The sequence below is a fragment of the Buteo buteo genome, chromosome 22, assembly GCF_964188355.1.
Source record: "Buteo buteo chromosome 22, bButBut1.hap1.1, whole genome shotgun sequence".
In the NCBI taxonomy this organism is placed as follows: domain Eukaryota; kingdom Metazoa; phylum Chordata; class Aves; order Accipitriformes; family Accipitridae; genus Buteo; species Buteo buteo.
In genome coordinates this window covers 16,716,993-16,743,273 of record NC_134192.1, presented here as the reverse complement: position 1 = coordinate 16,743,273, position 26,281 = coordinate 16,716,993, and the positions used below count along the sequence as shown (strand labels likewise).

At 41.1% G+C, this 26,281-nt stretch overlaps 1 protein-coding gene across 3 annotated transcripts; it reads right to left on the bottom strand.

The window, feature by feature from the left end:
• Positions 1 to 3,555: 3,555 nt before the first annotated feature.
• HPRT1 (hypoxanthine phosphoribosyltransferase 1) lies at positions 3,556 to 25,892 on the bottom strand. Of its 3 annotated transcripts, none has more exons than XM_075053779.1 (9): positions 25,099 to 25,265; positions 23,455 to 23,561; positions 21,792 to 21,975; positions 16,163 to 16,228; positions 15,160 to 15,177; positions 12,743 to 12,825; positions 10,432 to 10,478; positions 8,115 to 8,191; positions 3,556 to 7,486 (listed from the first exon to the last, which is right to left on the bottom strand). In XM_075053779.1, the coding sequence occupies exons 1-9, from the start codon at positions 25,216 to 25,218 to the stop codon at positions 7,439 to 7,441; spliced, it is 750 nt and encodes a 249-aa protein (XP_074909880.1). In that variant the 5' UTR covers positions 25,219 to 25,265; the 3' UTR covers positions 3,556 to 7,438. The 3 variants fall into 3 exon arrangements, with proteins under 3 accessions (XP_074909880.1, XP_074909882.1, XP_074909881.1); XM_075053781.1 differs by lacking the exon at positions 25,099 to 25,265 and adding an exon at positions 25,717 to 25,892 and having other exon boundaries at positions 3,561 to 7,486; XM_075053780.1 differs by lacking the exons at positions 3,556 to 7,486; positions 8,115 to 8,191 and adding an exon at positions 7,503 to 8,071.
• Positions 25,893 to 26,281: the final 389 nt, after the last annotated feature.

Genomic DNA, 26,281 nt, shown 5'->3' with positions numbered 1-26,281 from the left:
TTTAGCCCTGTCTGTTGTGGTCAGTTTGATTTTACATCAATTTTTTTAGAAAAGTTTTCTGTTAGCATTTATAGTTGGAGCGCGAGAGTTAAAAATCAGGTTTATTCCTTCTGTTTAGCCCTGTCTGTTGTGGTCAGTTTGATTTTACTCAGCTAAAAAAAAGAGATTTCCACCTCATTCACAAACAGAAGGCTCCTGCTAAAACTGTGCTTTCAGGCTACAGTCTCCTGCCAGGATCAAAACGACTCAACAGCAATAGGAGAGTAAAAGCACCGCGGAGTTTTCGGAGCAGCAGGCAAGAATAAAATTTAGAGGCTAAATCAAGCCAATAGGAAAAAAAAAAACCGATCCCAGGGGAGATAGAAAAATGCGCCCATGGAGGTGGCTGTGCTGCGGGTAAGCAGCACCAAGCCGTGGGAGCGGTCCCTGCCTGAGCCCCCGGCTCGGGGTGATGGATGTGCCGCAGCCGGGGTGCAGGGGTGTCGGGAGCGAGGGCTGGGGGTGCAGCATTGGGGCTTCGCATCTGCCACAGCGGAGTCCCAGGGTGCCTGGCGGGCAGCGTTTTGCTCCCCTCTGCTGCTCCCGGTACCTTGGGAGCGTGTCTCTGCTCTGCTCCAAATATTTCAGGATATTGCCAATTATTAATACAGAAAGCCCAGGGGGTAGACATCCAGCTGTGCTCTTCTCTTTGAGAAGCTCCTGTCATTTTTTTTTTTTCCTTAAATGTGAGTTTGCTTTCAACGTGTTTGCAGGTTGACTTCACTACTGCATTTGAGCACAAACCACTCGGAAAAAAAAAGCAACAAATGCCCTTGCAGAGCATCCCAGGTCTGACTTCAGTCACCCGGAGACCCTTATCGCACCACGCTGCCGCAAGCACAGCATTGCCGGGGCAGCTCTGTTTTAAGCGGTGTGCAGCCATGCAAAGGGGCGGCAGCACATGCAAAGCAGCTTGAGCAAGTTTTTCTGTTTGTATAGGATAAAGCAAGATGTATTTTTTTGTTTAATCGTGAAGCCTGCTGCATCAGGAATTTATGTGACCACCGTGGAGGAGAAGTCTTTGAGCTTCCTCAGTAGTTTTTGGTGTGATTTTATAAACGAGCTGGAAGGCAGCAGTTCCCTGTGGTAGGTAAATACATGCAGCACATCATTACATCGCTGCGTGGCTGCTGGGTTTAGTAGACAGAGACTAGATAAGCTTATTAATTGCACACTTCTACACCAATCTTTTTTTTTAATTTCACCCAGCTTGAAACCCTCCCACGTGCTAAGATTGAGGTTAAGTTACTCTGCTCACAGTACCAGGTACCTCCGTTAGAGAGGCAGTGGTGTGGGAGCCAAATGAGGTGTTGCAGATTCCTGTAAACACTAAAAAAGCAACCCCAAACACCACCTTATCTACCTTCAGTGTTTTCCTGCTCACCTCCTTTGATGCAAAAGGAATTTTTGGCAAAGGTTAGCCACTCATTGTGGTAGCCAGCATTATCTTGCTTTCCTTGCACTTCTTGCCCACCCACCTCATCTGCTTTTCCTCTGCTCACATCCAGCGTGCTCTGAGCCAGGACTGGCTTTTGTAGGTGTTTGCGCAGTGCCCTGCACAACAGCAGCTCCCCGTGTTAGATGTTAATAAGTTCAGGTCTTGCTCTTTGCACTACAAAGGAGAAGAAACACTTTGCATGTCTCGCTCTCTCTTAGCAAAGGTAATTCCGGCTAAGTAAGGTGACTCTGTGTGCCCAGTTATGTGGCTGGCTTCAGTGGGAAGCCACCAGTATCTGCGATGCAAAGCTGCACGAAAGACAAAAATCTCCTCGGGTTAAATTAAACGTGGCAAGTAGCAGCCACATGGCAAAACAGCAGCCAGCTCACCCGCTCCACCAGCAAGGGTTTGCTAAAGCGTGACTGCGATGACCAGAGCAAATGATGGTGCTGGCGCCCTGATGACTCAGTGGTTCTTGGCAACAAACTCACCAAATGGAAGGAAAATACAAGTTCAAGACTTTTTTTCATTTCTGAAGCAAAGTGTAAGACATATTGCTCTCAGCAATTTCTCATGTAAGCCCATCCTTGTGTGGTGTTCAAGTAACAGAATATTGAAGGTTACTCAAAATATGATTCAAGTAGAGCATATATTCATCTATAAACGCCCAGAGTGAGTTCTCATGCCATATGCTCTGTGAGAGAAAATAGCTTCCCCTTCATACTGAAAAGAAATGATTTAAGTGTGGACAAGTGCTAGGCAAGGTCTGATGGCAGGCAGGGGACGTGGTCATGTGGAAGATGCAGCTAGACAAGAGGGGTTTGTGGTTATTCTTTACTAGAAAGCATAAGATGGTTTTCTAATTGCAAGTGTAAGGAGTTTACACCGCAAAAGATATTTCCACCTCGTATTTCGTATTCTCTGATTGCTATTGGGTACTTTGCATTTTGTGAATGGAAGAGAAAAAATTGGCAAGAAAGGAAACCGAGGGGAAACGATCTGATAAAGGCACTGCAAAGTACATTTAAAAGCGCACACGCACACCCCCCCATACCCGCCGCCTCCCTGCCTGAGGGCTGCCTTTATCACATTCCAGCTCCTCAGATGGGAAACAGGCAAGTGAAGCATCGGCATCCTCATCGCTGCTCCGGCGCTCCCCGGGCCCTGCAGGTTACCCGGTAAGCACAGGAAAGGCAGCGCATTTTATCAATACCCAGAAAGTCTTTTCCCAGGGAAAAGGATTTTATCCCTCTCCGAACTGAAGGACAGCTAAGCCAACACCATAGTGCTGATGCCAAACCCTGCCCCAGCTCGCGGCGGAGGGCTGCCTTCCCGCTGGATGCCAGGGCTCGAGGAGCAAACTCAGCCCCACGCCAGCATCCGTGGCCGCCACACAACGTACAGGGCATTGGCACGCTCTCCCGTGCAAAATCGATGGGGAGACATGGTGCTTTCAGTGGCAGGAACAGGTGAAATAAATAGGGTTACTTTGCTGCCGCGAGTAGCAAACTATTGTGGGAGAACTAAGGGGTTTTTTTGTCCAAGTCTCTTCCAAAAGCAATTCTGTAGCATTCCCACTGGTGCTCCTGAGATTTCAGGATTATAGATCATGCATGGACAAGCTACGCAGCTGTAAGAAACCTACCAACAGAACTGGGACTGGAGCTGGAAATAGATGGTTCCTTATTTAACAGCTGGTCCCTTATTTATACACAGAAACACTATCTATTTGGGGTATTTTCCTGACTACATTTGTGAAGGACAGGGTGGAGGGCACACACTGTTGGGGGAAAACCCCCACCTCTAATGCCCAAACTTGTAGCTTACACACACGGCGATTTGCTATAGGCCACCTGGAGATACGGATTAGCCACAAGCTGTTTGGTTTGCTTTTTGGTTATAGTAGGGAGAAAAAATAAAGATGCCACCAATAATCACTTGTTAGATAAGTACCAGCCTCTTACTGGAACAGGTCTATCTACCTGCAGTTTGATTTACTCACCATCACAGGCCTCCCCTACCCCATTCTGTTAAGGATTTCCACCTTCAGAGATGTTTCAGTTCACCAGTTGGTGTTTTGCCGGAGCTGAACAGCCTGAAGGAAAGCCTGTACACAGAAGTTATGTTTGCAGCCATTCCAATGTAGCCCCAACACACACCTCACACCAGCCTTTTATCACTTGGCAGTTGCTAGCATGATCCCTTTCTCGGCTTCCCTAGGGCTGAAAATCCTCACTGCCAGTTCTTATATCGTGCTGAATCTTTGTGCTTTTCTAGCCCTACCCTCTTCACCTGGGTGTCTGCAATGACTGTGACCTTACTGGGTACTGGCATCTTTACAGACCTACAAAGAAATTTCCCCATGAGAATAGTCATCAAACTACATCTGAAATTAAATGAATTTAAAATCCTTAAACACTACAAAAAGAAAAAAAAAAAAAAAGAAAAAAGAAAAAAAAAGAAAAAAAGAAGAAAAAAGAAGAAAAAAAAAGAAAAAAAAAGGCCACTGTGATGTCTCATTTGCTTATAAAGGTACTTGCATATAGTTGAGATCTGATCTTGCAAGGTGCAACCTGAATGGGAATTAAAGGGAGTCAGACACAGCAGAAACAGTCCTTTAATGAATTGTGAGTAACCAGCTCCCCCTAAGTAGTGTCAGATCCTCACTGCTGGATTAGTGCATGCGTGACAGGATTTTTCAGAGCATAATAGACAAGGAAACACCACCAACATTTAATGTCAGGATATACAATTACAAGGCAACTCAAAGATCCTCATTTGCCTCAATTTTCAATACATGGATTCACCCCCCAAGTGAACTGCCAGCTCAGTTCACGTGAAGACTTTTCACTGTTCTCTCTCAGCTCTTTCTAGAGCACTTTAGATTCAAAGCAAGAAGAATAAACACTCCAAACCAGAGCTACACATTTGCGGTACCAACTCAGGCAGCTTCAGTGGTCTGCAGCAGGTCTGCAGCAGGCGAGAATTATCAAAATGTACAGAAATGCCAGACGTCACAGGGTGAGACAGTATAGTAAAGCCTATAAATATTCAAAATTATTTTTCCAGCATACATTTGTGAATCATAAAATGTGGAACTATAATGAATTTCAAATGCCACATAAATGTTCAAAGACAAGATTTTCTCTGTGCTTTCATAATGCTTTAACAATTTATGTCTGGGTTGCACAAAGTTGGCATTTAACTTGCAAAGGTGTGACTAAAAACCCAGACTTTTAACCAAAATTACTGAATAAAAAGCAACAATTACATTTTCAACTTTTTTCAAGTGAGAATTTATCTTCCTGTAGTGCGTGCACAGGTGCTGTAAAAGGCCACAGTATGTGAGAACTGTTCTAGCAAGGGCAAGAGAGTGGATAACTTTTTCTCTGAACAGTTTTCATAGAGAGTAACAAAAGCTTTTGAAAAAGGAATCCCTCTGCAGTGATAAACTTCATCTGACAAGCGCCTACATGAAGAAAGTGCAAAAAAATAAAAGTGCCTGTTCCCCAGCATTTGAAATGTGGGAACATTGAGTAAGATTTTGGTTTTTTTTTTAAATAGTGACCCTTCCCATCAGACACAGGCAAGGTTTGTTAGAAGGCAGACCTGGGCCCCTGCAGCATTGCTCCTGGGGTCAGCGTAGCTCAAGAGTATCTTCCCAAACCTCTTCTGTGACTACACCACGTGCACATGTCCATGCAGTTCCAACAGACCAGTAATTTCCCCACTTCAGCTACAGCATGGAAGATAAAACCCTTGTTATGACTAACTTAACCTCTCCTCCTTTTCCCAAATCACAGCATTTGAATAACTCCCTTAACCAAGACAGGAAAACATTTCAGGATAGACTAATCAAGGGTCTAGTCCTAAAAGATACTGAACATCATCAATTCTCATTGTTTTCATGTGTAGATAGGTACTTTTAAGCCTCCTTGCTAGTGTAATCTCTAGCTGCCATGAATTTATTTTAAAACACATTGTGAAGTAGGAACTATTAAGAAGGTTGAAGAAAACGCCACTTTTTAAGATTAGACCTTAAGTTCAACCAGAAGTAATGAGAAGTTGAGCGGATGTAATAATTCTCGAGTGAGTTTATATTTTTCCATGTTGCTTTTGTGTTTCCTCTTCTTGGAGATGCACCATATATTTTTGCAAGAAGTTGTCCCAGGGACAGTACAGGTTCTTGAAAAGGCATACACACAAATGTTATATAGAACATCAAGAAATACAATCAGTCTTTGTAGTGCATTTGGGAAAAAAGCTCTTTGGAACATTAACTATAACATTGCAATAGTATAGTATAATCACAACCAGTGTTCTCATATTTCTTAGTGAGAATTTTGATTTACAAATAGATCTCCTACACATTGTGGTCATTCGAGCTAAATTACATTGTGTGAATTACTCATATTTTAGGTCTGCTACTAACCACTACAGTTGTAACTGAGCACACCATGGACGGACAACAATGCGCAATACTTGGAAAAGTACAGAAACATGACTTATTTTCAAAACCACAGAAAAATCTTTCAAAACAGGCTGGCAAAAACTTTGTTATGTATTAAGCACTGAGCAGCGTTAAATCCAAGCATACAGTGGAAGAACCCATGTGCAGAAGAACTGTGTAAGCTAAGGGACCAAAAAGCACGGCCCAAGGACAAGGTGTGAGATGGGCTGCCATGTGTAGAATTAAACTTGACATGAACAGAGGTGTTAACGAAACAAACCCAACTGATGACTTACAAAATGGTTGCAGGGGTTTTTTTCCCCACATGTATACGTTTAATGAACGTATCATCTCCACTCTTCATTTTTGCCAAAACAGAACAAAGGACAGTACTTAAACCATTGTCTCTGAAACCTAGTTTGGCTATAGAATATGCAAGTGTTTCAATATTTTCCCTCAGCATTTTATCATCTCTCTTGTAGATAGGATAATGTTAACCAAAAGCTCTACAAAGATAACAAATGTAGAGTCTGCCTTCACTGTCAGAAACACTTGTGAAAAATATTACTGAGAAGAAAATTTCAAGAGCACTTTAACATACAGAATGAGTGGCATAGATGTATGGGGCTTATTTTAAAGAGACAGCCTTTATTTAAAGTACTTTGTTTTGTAGACCTTATAAAGTAAACATTACAATACTTTTTCACAAATATATTAAAATTGTTTAAATTTAAAGGCAATTCCATTGACTGATGGATATTTTTAAAGAAAAAAAAATCTAACAGAAATAGGCAGCTCAACTAAAACTAGATCTTAAACATTCTGTTTTGTCATTCCATCTCCTTTAAAAATAAAAAAAAAAAAAAAAAAGGAGGGGGGGGGGGGGGAGAGAGAGAGAGAGAGAGAGAGAGAGAGAGAGAGAGATTTTTCACCCAGACTTTCTTTACAGCAATAAGGCAACTCCAGGAGATTTGAATGACCTCCTTGGAGATTACAGATACTGTAACTGGCTGCTCCTCATGCTTTATAACACCCAAAGGTGCAACTATCCATTAATCACAATCACATTTGTGCATTAAAATATAAAACTTAAATTACAGATTTTAAAAATATTACTAATAGACTTCCCTATCATAAAATGTTTTACATTTACAGTACTTGAACTATTTCAGTTCTGGGTTGATGAGGTTTAAGCAATTTACCACTGCAAGAGTTAGACTCTGGAGCTCACAAACAGCACAACCCAACCAGGGGCAGCAATAGTCGGTAGAGTCATAGTGCAAATCAAAATAAGGAGTGCAGAATTGCACTAGTTGTTTACATTTCTAAAATATAAATGAACAAGACGAGCTCTTGTATTGTACATGCAATAAATTATAGTAAGCATATGACAATGGGGCTGGGGCATTCTACAATTTTAGCTGGTGTACCAGAGTTGAAGCCTGTGAAAGATAGGACTCGGTAAACAAAACATTTCAAAGCTCTGTTGTCATAGCACTTGAACTATGCTTTCACGCTTTGTACTTCTGCTTCCCCGTCTCGCTGATCACACAGATATGCTGAAACAAAATAAAATAAAAAGCTCCTGTTAGAGAAGTAAAGTAAGAGATCGATGGTTTATGTCTGTATTCAATAACGTGCTTCCGAAAAAAATACAAGCATGCTATACGTGTTTCAGTACAAAAGAATCTTGTGATAATGTTTATGCAGAACAACTTAAGCCTTTTTTTGTCTAAAACCCTCAACATTGCCTTCTTTCTCCTCCCCCTAATTGTCCCACCCAATGTCTGCTGGGTCTGGTGAGACCCAGATGAAGAATTAATAACTTAGAATAAAAAGTGAACCCCTCTTAACTTCCAAGGTCTGTCTTCTCTTACTCTTACGTAACTAAGCAAATGCACTTATTTGTTGCAGACATCTGGTAAGATAAGAAACTTCACATTGTTTCAAAGTTGACAGGAGATGTGTAGCCTCCATTCTTCATGCAGCAAAGTAAATTTTAGTTTCGTAAGAGCTCCAAAACGCTGTCCCGCTGCTCTAGTTTGCTCTCATCGTTGCATCACCAACAGAACATATTTGCACATGAGGCATGATTTACAGAGGAGGGAGAGTGATGTGAGGAGACTTCCCTTCCTTCCTCCTCCCTAGTTTTAAATGGACAAAAAACATACGGGAAAAATTACTTACGTTCAAATCTCTAAAGTATTCATTGTAATCTAGGGCGTATCCCACAACAAATTTGTCTGGCACTTCAAATCCAACAACTGAAAGAGACCGTAAGTCACCAGTATGTTAGAAAAGAACTTCCTAGAGTTAACTAGACCTTTTTACAGAGGCAATCTGGAATTTTTAGGTATGTAGGCATCCTAACTCATTTTATTTCTTCCACTCAAGTGGAATCTTCCTTCCCTCAGATTAACGTTTGAGCTATTTTAAAATTTTAACTTACTTTGTTGATTTAATCTATCAACTAAAGCAAAATTAAACAGATTCATTTATTGGTTCCCACGCAGCAGCATGGTGCTAGCATGCAGTCTGCAAGAAATTAATGGAAGCACTTAAATCTACAGACAGGGTATTATTATCAGAATGTAAAATTCCTTGAAAATTTCCTGCAACTTTGTAAATACATACAAGAAGAGCCAATACTTCCCAGTACTTCCTAGATGCTTGACGTGCCAGTGCAAAAGCAGTGGCACTGGTAAGCAGAGCACAAGTCACCCTCACAGGATCATTCAAAAGGCAGCACCTCTGGGAGGTGGACCTGCGCCGCAGGTAGTGCTGCAGGAAGGGTACCCAAAGACATAATGAGCAGGCAGGTTCGGTCGTCAGCTCCTTCAAAACTATGGATGTGCAAGTCCAACAGAACTTTCTGTGAAGGGCTGGGAGAGTGTGCACAGAATAACGTGAATATCAGAACTACAGTTATTGCAGGGAAACCAATCCTTTGTCTTTGAGAAACTGCCTAGACGGACTCCATTCTTGTGACTTGCAGGCAATGACCTGCTACGTAGGAATATACTATGACTGCTAAAGCACGTCTTAGATGCCGATTCCGTGGTGTAGAGAACAGCAAAGCGCACTCTGTTCTTTATGGAGTCACTTGCAGGTTTCAGAAACAGATGGGGGGGGGGGGTTGTGTGTGTGTTTGGTTGCGGTTTTTTCCTCCCAGAGGAGTTGCCTAAGAAGAGGGCAACAGCTATGCCACAGATTGTCTAAACAGCTCTAGCAGGACAGTTCATGGGTGGTCAGGTAGTATCAGTCCAACCTGTCCACACACACTATAAAATGACCAAAAAATATTGAACTATATAAAATACAAAAACTTCCAAATGGCCTTCTCCCCTCATGCTAAAATGAAAGACTCTGAGCACAAAAAAGCTGTGCGTTTTTTCTCTCCCTGGCCACAATGAGGGTCTGTAAGGAAAATAGGGAGACGAATTGTACAATTAAGAGAAAAGGCTGTGTGCAGTTTTGGAAAAATTAAGGTGATGTTTAGCGTTTACTCTGCCTCACAATACAGGGATAAAATGGAGGCCCAGCCATTACTGCCTTGTTATCTCTTCTTTCAGAACTCACGTGTCCTGCACTGAACAGGTTGTCTCTGTGGACAGATGGCAAAACAAGTCATCTGCTGCAAGATGCTCAAAAGGCAGACCATTAACCCAGCTAAGCCTATAATAAGATCTCAGGAATGAGGGGCATCCTTGACTGAGCGGAATGCCTCAATTAAGCTTTAAGGCATTGAAAAACTTCAGTTCCAGAATATTGTACAGCCTTGGAAAGGAGGAGGAAGAGGATGCGATTCTGCTGCTAAATTCACTCCACTTCCATAGTGAAAGCACATGGTCCAGATTAACAGGAGTTTAGCCTCTGAAACAAGGTTAAAACACATAGGCCTTCCGAAGGCAGGAGGAGCTGTCACTCCGGTACCACTGTCCGCTGTGGATGCTACTCCTTTCTTTATGGTCTTGGGACAGACAGGAGAACACAAGAAGGGAGTAATTCAGATGCCTAGACATAACCAGGTTTGTGCCAATTTAGGCATCTTATTACTGTAAACTTTTATCAGACCTGCTACCCTGTGTGGTCCTCCTACATTCCTGGGGACATCCAAACGGCATGAGGTGGCTAGGTTTAGGCACCCGAATCACCAAAACTGTTAAAGGTGAATCCAGCAGATTCTGCTGACTAAAGCATTTGACTACATGCAAGCTGGGAGAATTTGCACACAAAAAGGGTGTAACCCGGACCAAGATATCAAAGTTTGCTTTTCATATAGTAACATGTTACAAAAAGTTAAGGAAAAAAAAAGGATCAGACCAAATCCAGATTAACTCTGTCAAAATACATTCCAAATATTTAAATTCCCTAAATAAGAACAAAATCTATCAAGAATCATTAGTGAAAACTTATTTGGAACATCCTTGGACTTTGACCAAAGGGTACACAATACACTGACATGCTTTTAAAAATTAGTAACAGTTGTCAAAAAGTCACTTACAGTCTGGCCGATATCCCACACTTCGAGGAGTTCTTTTTACCAACAAACTGCCAAACAAAACCAATGTAAAGCTGAAACATGAAAAAGCACTGGGTACAAATACATGAGACTGTTTTGATGACAGACAAGCTGAATTTGGCCTAAATGTGCATAACTGAAATCGTAACTACACACATTTTAAACTATTATTTTATTTGCAGGTGCTGCTGATCATAATGACAAAATCAAAACTTCTTACAGCCTAAAGGATAACTAACAGGTCTACAAGAGAGAGGCTAGGAGATACTGAGCTGGATGGATTTTCATTGTGAAAAGTGACTTAATGGGGTTTTATGTGTGTTAGGAACTTCAGGCACAGTTTAGCTTATAGGTAAACAGGTGACGACTTGGTATCTGGCCAGACCAACTGAGCTCTTTTCAAAAGCATTAGTATTATGAAGCAAAAGTTCAGCTGTTTAAATGCAACCTCAATTGCACTTGCGCAACGTGTCAACTGTTTTTCACTGGCACTACTAATTACCCTCATAAAGAAAATGTAATTGGTTCTGATTATCAGGTGATACAAAGCAGCTCCACTTTTCCAGAATTAATAGTCAGAGGTGTAAAAAGCATGGAGATATGGAGTTGGGGGTATTGTAGTAGAGAGAAATGCCGTGCTAGCTTAATTTGATTTGCTCATTATTCAGTTTAGCACTTCTACCTCTTAGAAGACAACCCCACAGGTCTGACATTTGTCTGTCTTTGAGATACAGAGACTTTGGGAGGAAAAGAAAAGGTGGTCAATGGCTGAATATAAAGACAGAGGTCAGCATAACTCTGTGCATTAAGCACAGACCTCCTTCCCTCCTGGATCACCCCTGAAGGTAGGGATTAATTTGTCAGTCACAGTTTCAATTTCAGACAGTTTCTGAAACTTGTGGTTGTAAGACTTAATTTTTGAGAATTGGTGTAGAATTTGATCAGAGAAACCCCAAATCATATTAGCATTAATTCACACCTCCCTGCTACAACTGCTTAATTGTCAGAGAGGAAGAAAGTTTTGAGAAGAAAGAGGAGAGAGGGAAGTGAAGTAACCAAGAACATTACACTTAAGACTACCTAGAATGATCATGTTTACCTGCTCAGGTCTTTGGCAGACCCAAATTACTGCAACAGGTTTAAACAATAGCAAACCGGACTTTGCTCATACTATATTATATTCATGATGTACACTGCAGTGTTAGGGCACTACTCAGTGGCAAATATTTAAAATTTGTTACACTTAGTCTGGCCAGGGAGAAATCCTCAACAACCTCACCTTCAGCAGGTCACCTTCAGATTATCAGCAAGAAGAGCTGTTCTCATACATCTAACAACTGCTTTGACATTGTTATGGCAACACAACTGATTAGATATTACACACAGCTCTGCTTTACCTCTAATCCCCAGCAAACATTATGCTTTTATTGTGAAATACACAACCATAGCATAGCAGTACAAAAGATACAATTTAAAAAGTAGGAAGAATGTTGATATTGGTTAATAACATAATATTATCCTCAACATTTCTTGTTAGTTTTAAGTTATTTAATTATAAAATGCTTTGAAACTAATTGATTAAAGATGTAACTAAGTAGAAAAGCCTCGAAGAGCATATGGCTGGGCGACTCTCACACAACGACCTCTAAAGCTCAGCTGCACTATGCACACTGCACAAACAATAATTTTAGTGTGCAAACTAACTTAATTTTACAATTAAAGAAGAACTAAAACAAGGTCTCCATTGCACAGGTATCCCACTGCAGTATACTGAAGTTGCAGATAGCGCAAGAAGAAACAAACATGTTTAGATAGATACTACACGGATGTAAGTGACAACCACTGTTATTTTTTTATCCCCTGCTCTAGTAAAAGTCTACACTTATGACTAAATTTGTGTTGAAAATACCTCTACCAACTTGAGAGGGTATTTTTTTTAAGCCCAAAAGATTTAAATTCTTCCATGTACTTCTAAACCTAACTTGGACTTCAGTGATAAAACCCCACAAAACTTACCATAATACGATAAGGTAAGAGATGTACCAGGCATGCACAAGCACCAAAATTCTTCCAGCAGTAAGATGGGAAAGAACAGTGCTTCCACCAGCCTTAACAAATGTATGTTCTCATAACAAGCAAAAGTGCTTCTGGAGTTTAAACAATTACTAAACTCCAACAGATCGCATCATATATGGAAATGTATTCTACGCTTTTTTCTTTTTTTTTTTCTCCCCACACTGCGTCTCATTCTTAAGGTGAAATACAGCACAAATAATCATCATTAAAATTTTACCTGGCTACTTTCACCATCTTTGGATTGTATTGCTTAAGTAGAGACAGCAACGTTTTCATTGTTTTACCAGTATCAATTATATCCTGAAAATAAAAAACTCATGTAAGAAAGAATATTAAACACGTCAGAGTAACATTTTCAAGTTTCTACCACAGAAACTGCTCATCCGCAATAGCATGAAGTTATGCCAAAATACTGTTCACAATCAAATATAGGTGACACGTAACACCATGTTGTGCTTACACAACTATGCTCAGTGAAGTGATCACGCACATCAACAATATAGTTCTTAATTGTTGTGGATAACTATGACTTTGAAAGCCGTTATGGAACTATGACCTTCTTGGCTCCTTTTGGATATTTTATGGCTTGTGCTCCTTGCAGCTAGGAGACAAACAATGTTTAATTCGAATATGAGAAAAGCAACATTAGTCTTGCTGTTGAGCTCAGTTAGAGAGACAGATGTGCATAACAAAAAGAAAAGTAAGATGCGAAAATAGGGAGAACAACCCATTATTGCAATTAAAGAAAAAGGAGTGCAATTTACATTACATATCCAAGAAACAGCTGAAGAAATTGCCCTGGGAATAGCTGGGTGCAGTTCTAAAGTCTATACTCAAACACACTGAAATGAATTTTGACACACCATTTTAATCCCATCCACTGGACATATAAGCAGAAAAAAGAATATACGGTTTACAACTGAAGCATCAGAAATGGACTCATTTAGACTGAAATAATCACATGATCTTTAGAGGTACAGTCCTTACCCTGGCCTGAAATCAAGTCTATTTGAAGTGAAGAAGGTAGATAACACAGAAGCAGCAATGTCCTGGTTTCAGCTTATTTTCCCATGACTCCCAATTAAAATAAAAATCAAACAAAAAACTCAGCACCCGTCAGCAATACCGTCTTTAACACTTAATGTTTTTAATCATAGCTATAAACTCAAGAAAAGTTAAAGATATGCAGATATATAGGTAAAAGTTGGCAAATAAACAGAAGTAGCTACTTTGATACTCTAAAATAAAAATAGGACCTATTCCTGATTTTGTGTTGTGTGATTATCTGTTTACTGGACGTGAATCTCCATTTTGTTCAGATTTTTTTGCACATTAAAGGGATGCAGTATAGAACAGCCTAGTGCTCTGGTGCACAAGATATTAAACCTACAATAAAATGTGCATTTTTATTGTTTGACGGTTAAAACTGTGATCGGTATAAGGGTTCATATTTGACAGCGTATAAGACAAGTCACTGGATAGATGATTCACTGAACAAAGGAGAAACTAACCTAGTTAGTTGTCTGGGACTTTAAAGACATACATTCATCTGAAATGGAGCAGATACATAATTAAACGCATCTGCCTATCTGAAGCAAAATATACTTCAAAGGACACCACTGGTCACACAGATGACTGCTGTATACATACTATTTTGGTAGGAGTTTTGGAACTGAATGTGCTTCCTGTGGAATAATATAACCTTCTCAAATTAAAAAAAAAACAAAACAAAACAAAAAAACCATACATAAAAAACACATTTTATGAGAGGAAACATCCTTCCCTTTGGCTGCTGAATCAGTTGCCATAGCTGTTTCTTTGCTTACAAACAAGCCATTTCCATTATTTGGAGCCTTAAGACATTATTAGATTGCATGTCCATTTTTCCTGTCTACTGCTGCTGCTTCCCTATCCTGAAACTGGCAGTCTTACTCAAGAACATCCTTTGTCAAAGCAACACTTACTGAACATAAGCAACACTGTCCATCAAGAGAGAGGCATAAAAGCAAGAATTAAGCAACCGGTACCTACTAGGAAATCAAACTGAGGTGTACTGTACCTGGTATCATCCAAAGAACCATGACAAGACAGAGGAATGGGAATTTAGCAATTACAAAATGCTCATTAAAAATTAGCATTCTCTATGTCACTATTTTCTCAACAAATTACACACAGGGACATTGGGCTTAGATCTGTTTTTCACGTATTTTAGGATATTCCTACTAGGAACTTCTTTCTACCCCTGCAGTTTAACTTCCTAGCTTGCTGTTATAAGCCCAGAACAATAATATGCTTAATATCACTCTGTTCAGGCTGCTTTTTAAAATTAAAATTAAAATAAAATAATAATAAAAAAAGACATTTTAAAATTGACAGAATCCCAGAAAACTGAAAGCAAATGCAAACAATTTTACATGGGTATGTTCCTTGTTAAATTTGGCAGCTGAATGCAATTTGAGAATTCAAAATACAGATAATTTCAAATTCAGAGCCCACTTGCAAAATTCAAGCCCAGAATCAGAAGCTGGGAGCCTTGAAACCAGAAACTGTAGGTTTTCTGGCTTAAAAACAACTTCTATTAGAACTCTTCTCCCAGTCACACATTAGAACTTCAAGGTGAAACATAATACTTACTTCTACGATCAAAACATTCTGGTGGGAAGAAAAAAGAAAAAAAAAAAAAAAGAGAATCCATTAATACCTACAGAATATGCCATTTCTTATATATATTAATCTCTCTAACTTATTAATTTTCACTGCAGTTAAATATTTGTACCACCATTTATGTATGTTTATGCATGTAACATTCTGTTAACCAAGTAGCTGGCAATTACATTCTCCTCAATGTCTCATGCTGAGTACAAAGTGGTCTTTAAATTATTTAGACTTTGAGAATTCTAGATATATGCAAAAGAGATCAAAACAGAGTCTACACAATTCGTATTCTTCTAAAGCAAAGAGTGTTATACTATAGAGACATGTACAATTCTGTCATACCTACATCCTTTATATTGAACAGTTACATACATGCCTTAAAGATCACATATGTGTAAGGAGAAGGGGAAAGTAACATGTTCTGACGGAGCAGGAGACACGGATGCTTTAACCCCAGACATCTGGCTCAATGATCTCCATAGAGTCACTGGAGAAAAGCAGATTCCCAATTTACATTCTCCCATTTCCTTCTCTTGTCACTGCCTGTAACGGGACCCTCCGTTCCTAACCTGGGCTGCACATTTTACACGTCTCGACAGTATGAATTCCCATCACTACTTCAGTGAAAGACCAACACAGCAAGTAAGTAATGCCTCTCTCTTTTAAAGGTAGTTTGCAGACAACCACCCCCACACAATTATTCTTCTCAGGTACTGCAGAAAAACAAATCTCCTAAAACTTTACTGATACTGAAGATGGCAAACAGGTTTTTCTTTGTTAAGTTCAGACTACACTGATGGCTTTGGTGGGACTTATCCACTCTCCTAGTATACACCGGCAAACATTTAAATGAAACTCCTCCATTTTCATTTTTTAAAACTATATAATCTTCACATGCTAAAAGAGCAGCCTTAAAACCATGCAGATATGTGGGTTCTTTAGCAGTATTGTTTTTTGTTTTTAAACACATAAAGAGCCATACCTTTCCAGTCAAGGTTGAGAGGTCATCTCCACCAATGACTTTTATATCTCCAGTTGACTGATCATTCTAAGAAAGAGAAGCGTGAGCATTAGCATTACCAGAATCAAAATAATTTTTTCTCTTCCAGTAAATATCAAAACTGCAAAGTGCAAAACCAGTGAATGTTAATGCTTTCAGAAACACAGCACCAACAGTGTCTCTCCATCAACTAAGAAATTACAAGTGACGAAATTCAAAGATGGTATTTCAGATTAAAGATTGTTTGACAAGAGATCTGCATAAATGCAGGCACCATCTCTCATGTGTGACCATCGTATACACATATGTATCTAAAAAGATACAATTTGCTATGCATTCCCTACACATACGGAAATAAGACAAAAAGCACATCAGTTTCCAAGCTGCATGCTGCTATATAGCTGGTAATTTACATTTTAAACTTTAATGCTTTAGAAAGCCTTACTCTTTGAGTAAGAATAAGCAACCATAACAATAGCAAGAATAGCCAGCAAACAAGGCACAGATTAATATTTAGAAATAGAAGCTACAAAAATAGCCAGAAAAGCTTATGTTTGCCTAGTTTACAACAAATATTGGTAACAAATCAAATTACTTCTTATACTAACTCAACAGCAACATAGGTACACCATCACTACAACACAGCATTTTGCTTCAGTAAAACTAAACTTTGATACAAATGTAAATGAACTGTTATGTAAGAAAGTTAAAAACAGCTGCTAGGAGTGCTTCACAGATCTTTGCAGTTTACTTAAAGTCATTCAACTGACTTTAAACCTTGACAATGTCTCACAGTTCGTATTAGATGCAATATGCTTATTATTGTACTACTTACAGATGACAACATTATCCTACAATTTAATCATTTCAGTCAAAGTTTAACATTGGTTATCAAACTTTATTCTCATAGCTCCTTACCACATATCTTCCTTTTAGAAAAATGGTATTGTTTTGCTGCTGCACCTTGAAGCCCAAGTGTGCTGCACAACTACGCAGACACGCAGCAAAACAGCAGTTCCTTCCCAAAACCCAGAAATGACAGATGCAATAGAGAGGGGACCACAAGGGAACAGAGAGACAGCCACGTACAGCTTCCTGTTTTTACAGCCACATGAAGACAGATATTCGTGCTATAGGAACTGTAGGCAAAAACTAAAAATGTTATCATAAAAAAGAGGAAACAAATTATTTAGAGGGGCACACACGAAGTACACAATAAGTAACACTGGGATGATAGTAAAGAGAAAATGTATTAAAATTCTTTGGACAGTGGTGTCAACAGTCTAGGATAAAGAAATGCTGACAGCTTTAGGCATGTACAAGCAGATGATAAGAGTAACAGATACTTTCCTTTTAAGATTCCTATGACACAACATAAAATAAAGCCAAATACATTATTAGAAAAAGTTTCTTTTCAGTTTTACCCCATGTATTTTAAAGAAAACATTAGTTGAAGTTACACCACTCTGAAATTACACTGAAGGGCTGTGTTTCGTTACTACTAACAAACACTCATTTTTGATAGTCAACTGTTTCAGTGCTTCCATAACAGTGCAAACAGTAACTAAACCGAACAGCATCAATGCCACTGTGTTAAAAAAGTCCCAAAACAAAGATGTCCAATGATTGCTGCTTGACCCAGTAGATATACACACTGCTACTGAATGCCTGAGATACTGGCTAGATCAACCACAAAAATGTGATCCAGTTAAGCACTGTATTCATAAAGCTAAAGGACATTTCCTGTGTTCACCCTATCTTAAAATTATCTTAAATGACAGCTTCTTTAAGCTGTTCCTTGTTTATGTTACCGGATTCTCTCTTATCTGTTCCTACACTAATAGGTATTTCATCCTCCTTCCATGGAAGGATGTAAAAAAAAACCAAAAACATTCCTTACAAAACAACGATGGAGAAAGATGTTACAAGTATTTTGTTCCATTAAAATTACATGCACAGATGACAGACTCGTACTGCTCGGCATATGCCTAAGATCAGGTTCCTGATGATCTGCTTGGCTACAAAGCAACACACTATACTCAAACAATAACATCACAAAACTGTAGGTTACTGTAAACCTTTGGATTATGCATATTAAAGTATGGTGATCAGCAGAGAAAAGACAATCTAACCTATAGAAACTTTCCTGCTCCTTCCCACCAAAAACCATACAAATTGCTACACTTTTTAATGCAAACCATAAATCTTCATTGACATATAAACCTGCATTCCTATGCAGGTACTGAGCTCATGAGCAATTAAAGGATAAAAAAAAACAGTTAAAGAATTTCCGACACTGGTTTTAACCAGATTTCCATTGGAAAGAACTTTGTTTAATAATTAAGCAATGTTTTAATTATCTTCAGGAGCATTATTTCCGATTTCAGTACTGTTAAGACTTTAATGCTTTGTGGTTTAACACATAAGAGTTTTACTGTTTAGATCTGTTTTAACTGCCTCCCTATTGTCACTACTGGAAAACAATAATGCTTTACAAGATCCTAACTCCTGGCTCAAATGACTTCAAGATCACCTTTTAAAAAGGCCTTTTAAGTTCCTTACAGTATTTGCTCTAAGGCTGGGTTAACAGAGATCTTTCAGAATACTGCCATGACCAGCCTACCCAGAGTTTACCATGTACTCCACTGAAAACCCCTATTTTCCCAAGTGACAGTGCAACACATCCATTGTCTTTTGGCTGCCCTTCATGACTACAAAAGCAACGTTTGCTCATTTCCAAGTTTAAATGCAGGAGACTGGTGAAAAGCCATTCTTCTTGTAGCACAAACAAAATAAACCGTTTGTCAAGAATACTGCGATCTGGGTCTGTTCACAAACACTATCTTTCCATTTCTTAACAGCTTGCCAGATCATTAAAATTCATCTGTAAGGACTCGGAAAGCTGGAGTTACGAGCAAAGTTTAATCGCAGCTTGATCACGTCAGTATTCTTAGAGAATTATTTTTGGGTGCTGAACAGTACGAACTTTGCATTGCAACACAAAAAACAACCCATATGCTTGTAAATATTAAATGATTGGTCTGAAACAAGAACAGAACCTCAATTACATCAATTTCAGAACGATTACACAAGTTCAGCTGCTTTGTTTATGCAGCCACGGTATTTTTAACATCTTTTATCCAGTCTGTAAAGGCAGGCAGCATGATCTAGTAATCTCATCCAAAGACAGCAAGAAGAGAGCTAGCTCCACTTTCGACTGTCCATTACAGTTTGTGATGGTTTTCACATCACTAAACGCAGTAAAGCATCAAAATCCATCTAGTAAAGCACAGATAAAAACTACAGAGCAGATTTAGCATGCTGACACTATTAATGATGGAAGACCTAGTCAATCTGTTACATACATGTTCATGTTAAGACAATCTTATCCAGTCTATCAAATTACACAATCTAAAGGACGTAAGTCTGGATATTAATTACCACCTAAGAGAGTCCACAGAAATGAAATGCGTATAAATACTGTAGTGGAGGCATCAGGTAACAGGAGCTCCTCACTTATCTAGAACAAGAAAACATTCTTTTATAGAATTGGCTGACAAAACAAAAAACCCTGAAGCCAACACCTCAAGTAAAACATTCTGCTCAGACAGCTTTCTGTCTAAATTTCTCCACTTTTGTCTTCATCTACTCATTTTTACTAGAAAAACAGGCTTTTAATTTCCATAAAACTTATTTTGCTGCTCACTCCCCTATTAATATCAAGGCACTGTAGTTCTGGGGAGTAATAAACAAAAGCAACCGTAGTAAAGAAACGAACCAAAGCATGCCTAACACACCAGTATGAGCAAAGAAAACAAACATACAATAAGGCAGCCTTGCTTCTTAACAGAAGGGTTTTTTTCAGGGGTTTCAAACCATTTCTCCAATAGTTTTTTCCAAGTTAGTCAGGAAGTGGAGAGAGTGAAAGGGTGCAGTCTTTGTATTGCTTTTTAAACAAGCCAAGTTAAGTTATTGGAAGTCTTCCTTGAAGAAAACAGAAGATACACAATTTATTTCCTCACAGAAAAGGAAGGTCGGAGTCATCATTTCCCATTCTTTAACATATTATCCTGTAATAGAGACACTCAGCTTTCTGTTGTGGCTTTTACAGGCAGAACATACAGGCATGTGGTAGCTTAGTGGTTAAGCGAACCGGCAGCAGGAGCCCCGAATCTTTCGGGGGGGAGGGAGCAGAAGGAAAGGGCGTCAAACAGCTCTCACCCACTGATCTAAATAGGGTGCACAAGCACAGGGAGTGCCTTGTGAGATACAACCAAAGGCTGGCACGAACCTTTCTGCCCAGCCATGCCTTCTCATTGAAGAGCATAGCTAAATTACTGCCTCGCGTTCAGCAAACGTGAACGTGGTTTCCAGGTAACCCCTGGACGGCCAGCCGTGTCTATGCCTCAAGCAGCCAGGGCTGCTCGTCCCGCAAATGGACTTGACCGAAGTCCCACGTAGTTCTGGGCTTCGCTGTGAAATGATAACAGATCACTCAACAGCAATCATAAATTTATCAAGTTCTTCGACAGTCCAAACTAAGTCTGCAAATAACTCCATCTCTAGTTTCACAGTTGAATGAAATGAAGGATGAGGCTGAGTTTCCAATTTAGTAATCTCTATTTTTTTCTACTGTAATAGGCACTTGTCTACAACTGCGACAAGTAGCCTATACTGCTGACCTGAATGCAAAGTTGCTGAGACAAAACTAACAGCATAACCTTACAAAACAATTTATTCAAACACTCTAAACTGAAACCAAAAAAATTAATTATTTCCATGCTACAGATGGTCTTATGGAACAAATCATAAATACCATCCTGAAAACCCGAGACTAGGCTGTCGGTAAGTCAGGAAGCATACAGTACTAACATACATCTGCTTCTTCCTTTGACCTGCACAACATAACCTCATGCTTCCTTCTATAAAACTTACACTTTACCGCATGTTACAGAATGTTCAATTTCCCTATAAAGTTAAACCCTTGTGTTCAAAATGAAAATAAATTATTTTCCAAAAATGTAAACCTAACGCAACCTGTGCCTAGTCTTGAAAAGGTAGTGCCATATTCAGTGGACACTAATCATAAATCTAGGTTTATGAATCTAGTATTTCCTCAAGGCCAAATATAACTAATTTTGTTAATTGTTTGGTTGCGCCAAACAACAGATGAGATAGGGAAATCGGGTATAACAGTTTTTGCAGCTTTCAAGTCTTCCTGTGCAATGAATGATGTCTAAGCCACATAAAAATTCCTAGAATTAAATTTTTGTAACCATAGTTGCAGGAGAATCCTCTCTATTATTCTAGAGCCACAGCTTTAGAGATGGGATAGTGGGCAGAGAGGAAATTGTTTAACCAGTAAAGGACATGGAAAGGGTCTCTGCTCTGCATAAGGATTTTACCAGGCTACGGAAATACCAAGGTCTAAAAGAAAACAGATTATATAGTAAGGTAGAGAAAGCGTAACTTAGCTTGTGACTCTTAATTCCCTAAATTATTTGTTTAATATTAGCAGATTCTAGCAGTAACAGTATTAAGCCACCTCTGTTAATAATTTGAAGTTAGTCAAATTTATACAAAAATTGCACAGTACTGCAGAGATACTTACACAATAACTCTTCAACCTAATGAAGTCGACAGTCATGGGAATAGATTTGTCACTGTTTCTGTTCAGTGCTTTGATGTAGTCTAATAAATCAGCAAAAAATTTATAGCCGCCCTTGAGTACACAGAGTGCTACAATGTGGTGTCCTCCCATGCCCTTCATAATTTCTCGTGCCAGTCTCTCCGTCCTGTACAAAACCAAGAAAGAGTTTAGCTGTCATAACACATTTCATTTGCTTACTATAGCAGCAGCATTTTATACTGCTAAGAGTAGCAAACACATGCACCAAACTTGGAAACACATTTTGCTCAGACACATTTGCCTACCACTTCAGTCACTTTTACGTGTTATTGGTCAACAAAGTTTTGCTTTTCAAGGTTAATCTACAAGTAGCACTGCCAAATGCCTTTGTTTTCATACGTCACACTCAGCCAAAGCAAATCTTAACACCCTAAAGCTGTTTCACTGTCAGATATGCAACATGAAGGTGTTTTCTCCTTCCAAAGACAGGTTCAGCTTCCATGCAAAGAGCAACATAAGCTAACACAACGAAAAAGGCAGTAGCCCTCACTGAGGAGCAAGAAAATTCTCAAACTGTAAAATAAAGAGTTTATTTGCCAAGCTAGAATGCCAGAAATTTGTCCCAACTGCAAAATACAATAGCAATGAAGCAGAACAAGAGAACACTGCACCGTTTTTCTGCAATCATTGTTTCTAAATTTATTTTAGAAAGCATGGTATGTATTTATTGTGTGCCAGCTGACAGCAGGTTTCTCAGAGAAAGCCTACCATTATAAACGTCACGTCAATTACTAAATGACATGTACTTTGTCCAAGTTTTTCCTCCATATGGAATTCCAGCGCAAAGTTTTTACAATATTTAAAAAAACTAATTTATAGGAATGTTTATTATATCTAATCAAACAGGACCACGTAAAATCTAGATGCATTTCTATTCACAGGATCTCCAGGAAGATCCACCCAGCACCACTCCTAACAAGGTGTGTGTCTCCAGCAACTGCTTCACTGAATTTGTTGTTCGTTCTCTTAAAGAGAATTAGCAACTATCAAACACAAAGTAAAACAAAAATGCCTTGTAGGCTTATGTACCCATTTCTGATCACACGAGGTAAAACTTCCACAGAACGTTACAAATTTCAGCAACCACAAAAATGACAGATTGATATTTGCAGAGGCTAATGTCTTTCCCAGAAGGTCAGAGAAAGTTGGATATTACTTATCTACCATACAAACATGACAAAGTCTAAGATTATGTGATTAATAATGTACTGGTATTAATATCCTAAGGATATTCAAGAGACTATAATTGTTTTCAGACTGAACTGGCACAACAAATAACATCTTCTAATTAGGTTTTAAGAAGGTAAAACATCAAATAAACACTGGAAAGAAAGTTGTACATTGCTACATACCACAAAATTTTGCTTGAGAATTATGACAAATTTCCAAACAACAGCATAACTGCAAATGTACAAACTCTTTGCAGCCAAACAAGAAAGAGTTAATTAGCACTTGTACTTCTTAGCCTCTAATTAAATGTAATCTATTTAGACAGTCACCAGGCAGCAAAACTATCACTGGAAGATCGTTTATTCCAGCGTCATGGAATCAGCTGGAGCAGCGTACTGTCTGAAGTCAAACAAACCTGTCCATGATGAGCCCATGAGGAATATAGACTTTTTCCAAATCATCTGCATAATGTTTAGGTATGCAGAACAAGTCCAGGTCGTAACCTTGTTCATCATCGCCAATCTGAAAAGGAAATAAGGTGAAATTTCTACAAAGCCTTATAGAAAGTCTATGGTGAGAAACTTCAAGTCCTTTGCTTTATTCAGTAAACTATCAAAACCATCGTGCTCATCAGGATCACCGTACTTTCCCTCTCTATAAAAACATTAGTCACACTGAACACAGTGTAAAGTGTAATCTAACAGAACCTACAGTTCACAGGAGTTGCTTGAAATACCACGGGCTGTTGTGCAACACAACGTGGGGAAAAAATTAAGTCCTAACAACATTCTCCTACATCGGAGAGCAGGAAAATGAAGCTACTACACCTCAATGAATCTCTTTATTCCATTAAAAAAATAACCCAGGAGCTTTTTAACACCTTTGATTTTCCTAGTGTAACGCAAAACCTGCATTTACAAGTAAGCAAGCTGAGGTTTTGACATGGACATCTTCCAAATCTCCACAACACCAAATCACAACAAAACACACGAGCCAGTTTTCAGGACAAGACAAGACAACTACAGGAGCATGACAAGTTGCGCTGCTGTGAAGCAAGCCTTCTCAGACCACCATCTGCAAACCATGCAGGTTCAAGATCTTTCAGAATCTGAAATGAAAGCCCTACTTCAGCAACCTGATCCGCATGGGCAAATTCCCTGTATGAAACAGCCTGCAATACTAGCAAGTGTATATTAATTAGGACAAAGGATTAGCATATGTATATAATTATACCAAACGCTGCTGAGGTTCAGGGCATATTGTCACGACAGCATCAAAAATAGCCTTTCCTGAACCTTAACCCTGCTGCAACTTGAAAATTACTGTGTTTATTAATTACTTCACTCTCTGGTTATGCAGGTGAATGCTATTACATGTAAAATGAAGTTATGAATTTCAGAGAGAAAACCGAAGCTTCTTACTGACAGTTCACCAAGGCAGGCATTTTAAGTATCCATTTTGGCTACCGCTGCCCTTGCGGGACACAATCTTATTTTGGTGCCCAAGGAAGCACTTACCTGGCCTGTGATAGGCCAACTGTTTACACGGTTTTTTTGTTGTGTGACCCCTAATGAGTCTTTCACGTGGGGAACTTCATGGGTATTTTACCCTCCCATCCAAAACAGACCCTGTTTGAGCTACCCAGGCACCGAGTCCCTGACCAGGGTCCCTCCGATCGGGAGCAGGCTGTTATTTTAAGCAGTAAGACAGGCCCCTCCCAAAACACATGGTATTTTCCTGTGGTTCAGACCCATCGTTCTATCTAGCGTTGTCTGCTAGACCTTCCTTGCTGCATCTGGTAGGGAAGGGGCCGTTCCTACAGACTTTATCAGGTTTTGTACTGACTGCAGGGATTTACAGTCGCAACCTTGCGGCCGGCACAAGCCCTCAGCCAGAAGACACCACGTGTATTTCATGAGCACCCGGCGCTGGCTTTCACAAAAAATAATAGAAATGAATACGTAAGAGCCCTAGCAGACACGGCAACGATGCAAAAAAACATCCCCAGCACGCTCTTCCCCCGAAAACACATCCTAACCCAAACGTTTAAGCGACTTACACCGCAGTCCCGGCTCTCGCCGACGAACCCGTGCCTCCCCAGCACGCTACCAAAAGCAACAGGAATAGGAAGTTGTGCCGCGCCGGGCTGCTCTCTGGTGGGAAGTTGTCCCACCTTCATTTCTGAGGCGGCAACTCCGTCTCTCCCCGCCGTCCTCCCGGTTTAAATCCTCCCCAGACGCCACCCGTGACCGCGAACCCACCCCCGCGCTGCCCGGCCGCCGGGAGGGAGGCAGAAAGGGACGGAGGGGGGGCACAGCGGACCCGCCGCCGGCTCGGGGGAAGGGAAAGCGCCTGGACCCGGGGGGAGCAGGGGAGGGAGCCCCGGGCCCGGCGCCGGGAGGCCGGGGCTTCCCTCAAGGTGACTCCGCGGGGCGGCGGCTCCCGCCGCTGAGGGACACCCACCCCCCCCAGGCCCCGCTCCCTCACAGATCACCAGGTTTTGGGGGGGGGGGGGGGGCAGGCGAGACCCCCTCCTCCCCTCTCCTCAGCCGGTGAGAGACATCCCCTCAGGCGCCCGGCAGCCCCCGGCCCGGCGCGGCGGCTGCGGGCAGGCTTCCCCTCGGGGCTGGGGAGGGGGGGGGGGGAAGGCCGCGGCGGCGCCGGGGGCCGCACTCACCACGATGCAGGGGCTGGGGGTCGCCATGGAGCGGGGCGGCCCGGCTGCGGGCGGCGAGGAGGAGCGGCGGCGGCGGCAGCAGCAGGAGCGGCGGTGGCAAGGAGCGGGGAGGCGCCGCGCTCCGCAGCGGCCCCGGCGCCGCCTCCGCGCCTTTCGCGCTCCCCGCCCTCAACATGGCCGCGGCGCCGCCGCCCTCTCCGGTGGCCAGAGGCCTGCAGCGGCCCCGGCCCGGCGCGGGGGCTGGCGGCGGGGAGGGGGACGGACGGACGGGGACGGGGACGGGGCTGGGGCGGCCCCGCCGGCACCCGCCTTCCCGTAGGCGCGGAGAGCCGCCCTCCGCCCCGCCGGCACCGCTGTCCCGGAGGGACGGGACGATGCCCGCCCGGCGCGGGTCCCCTCTCCTGGCCGGGGCCGTCCCCACTCCACCCCGGGTGCCGTTCCCTCGGTAGGGCTGTCCCCGTCCCGGCAGGGGGGCGGGTGTCCCCGGGGCTGTCCCCCATCCCTGGGTCGTCGGAGTTTGATCTTCCCCTGCCCGACACGGTGTGGGGATGTCCCCTGTCCCCTC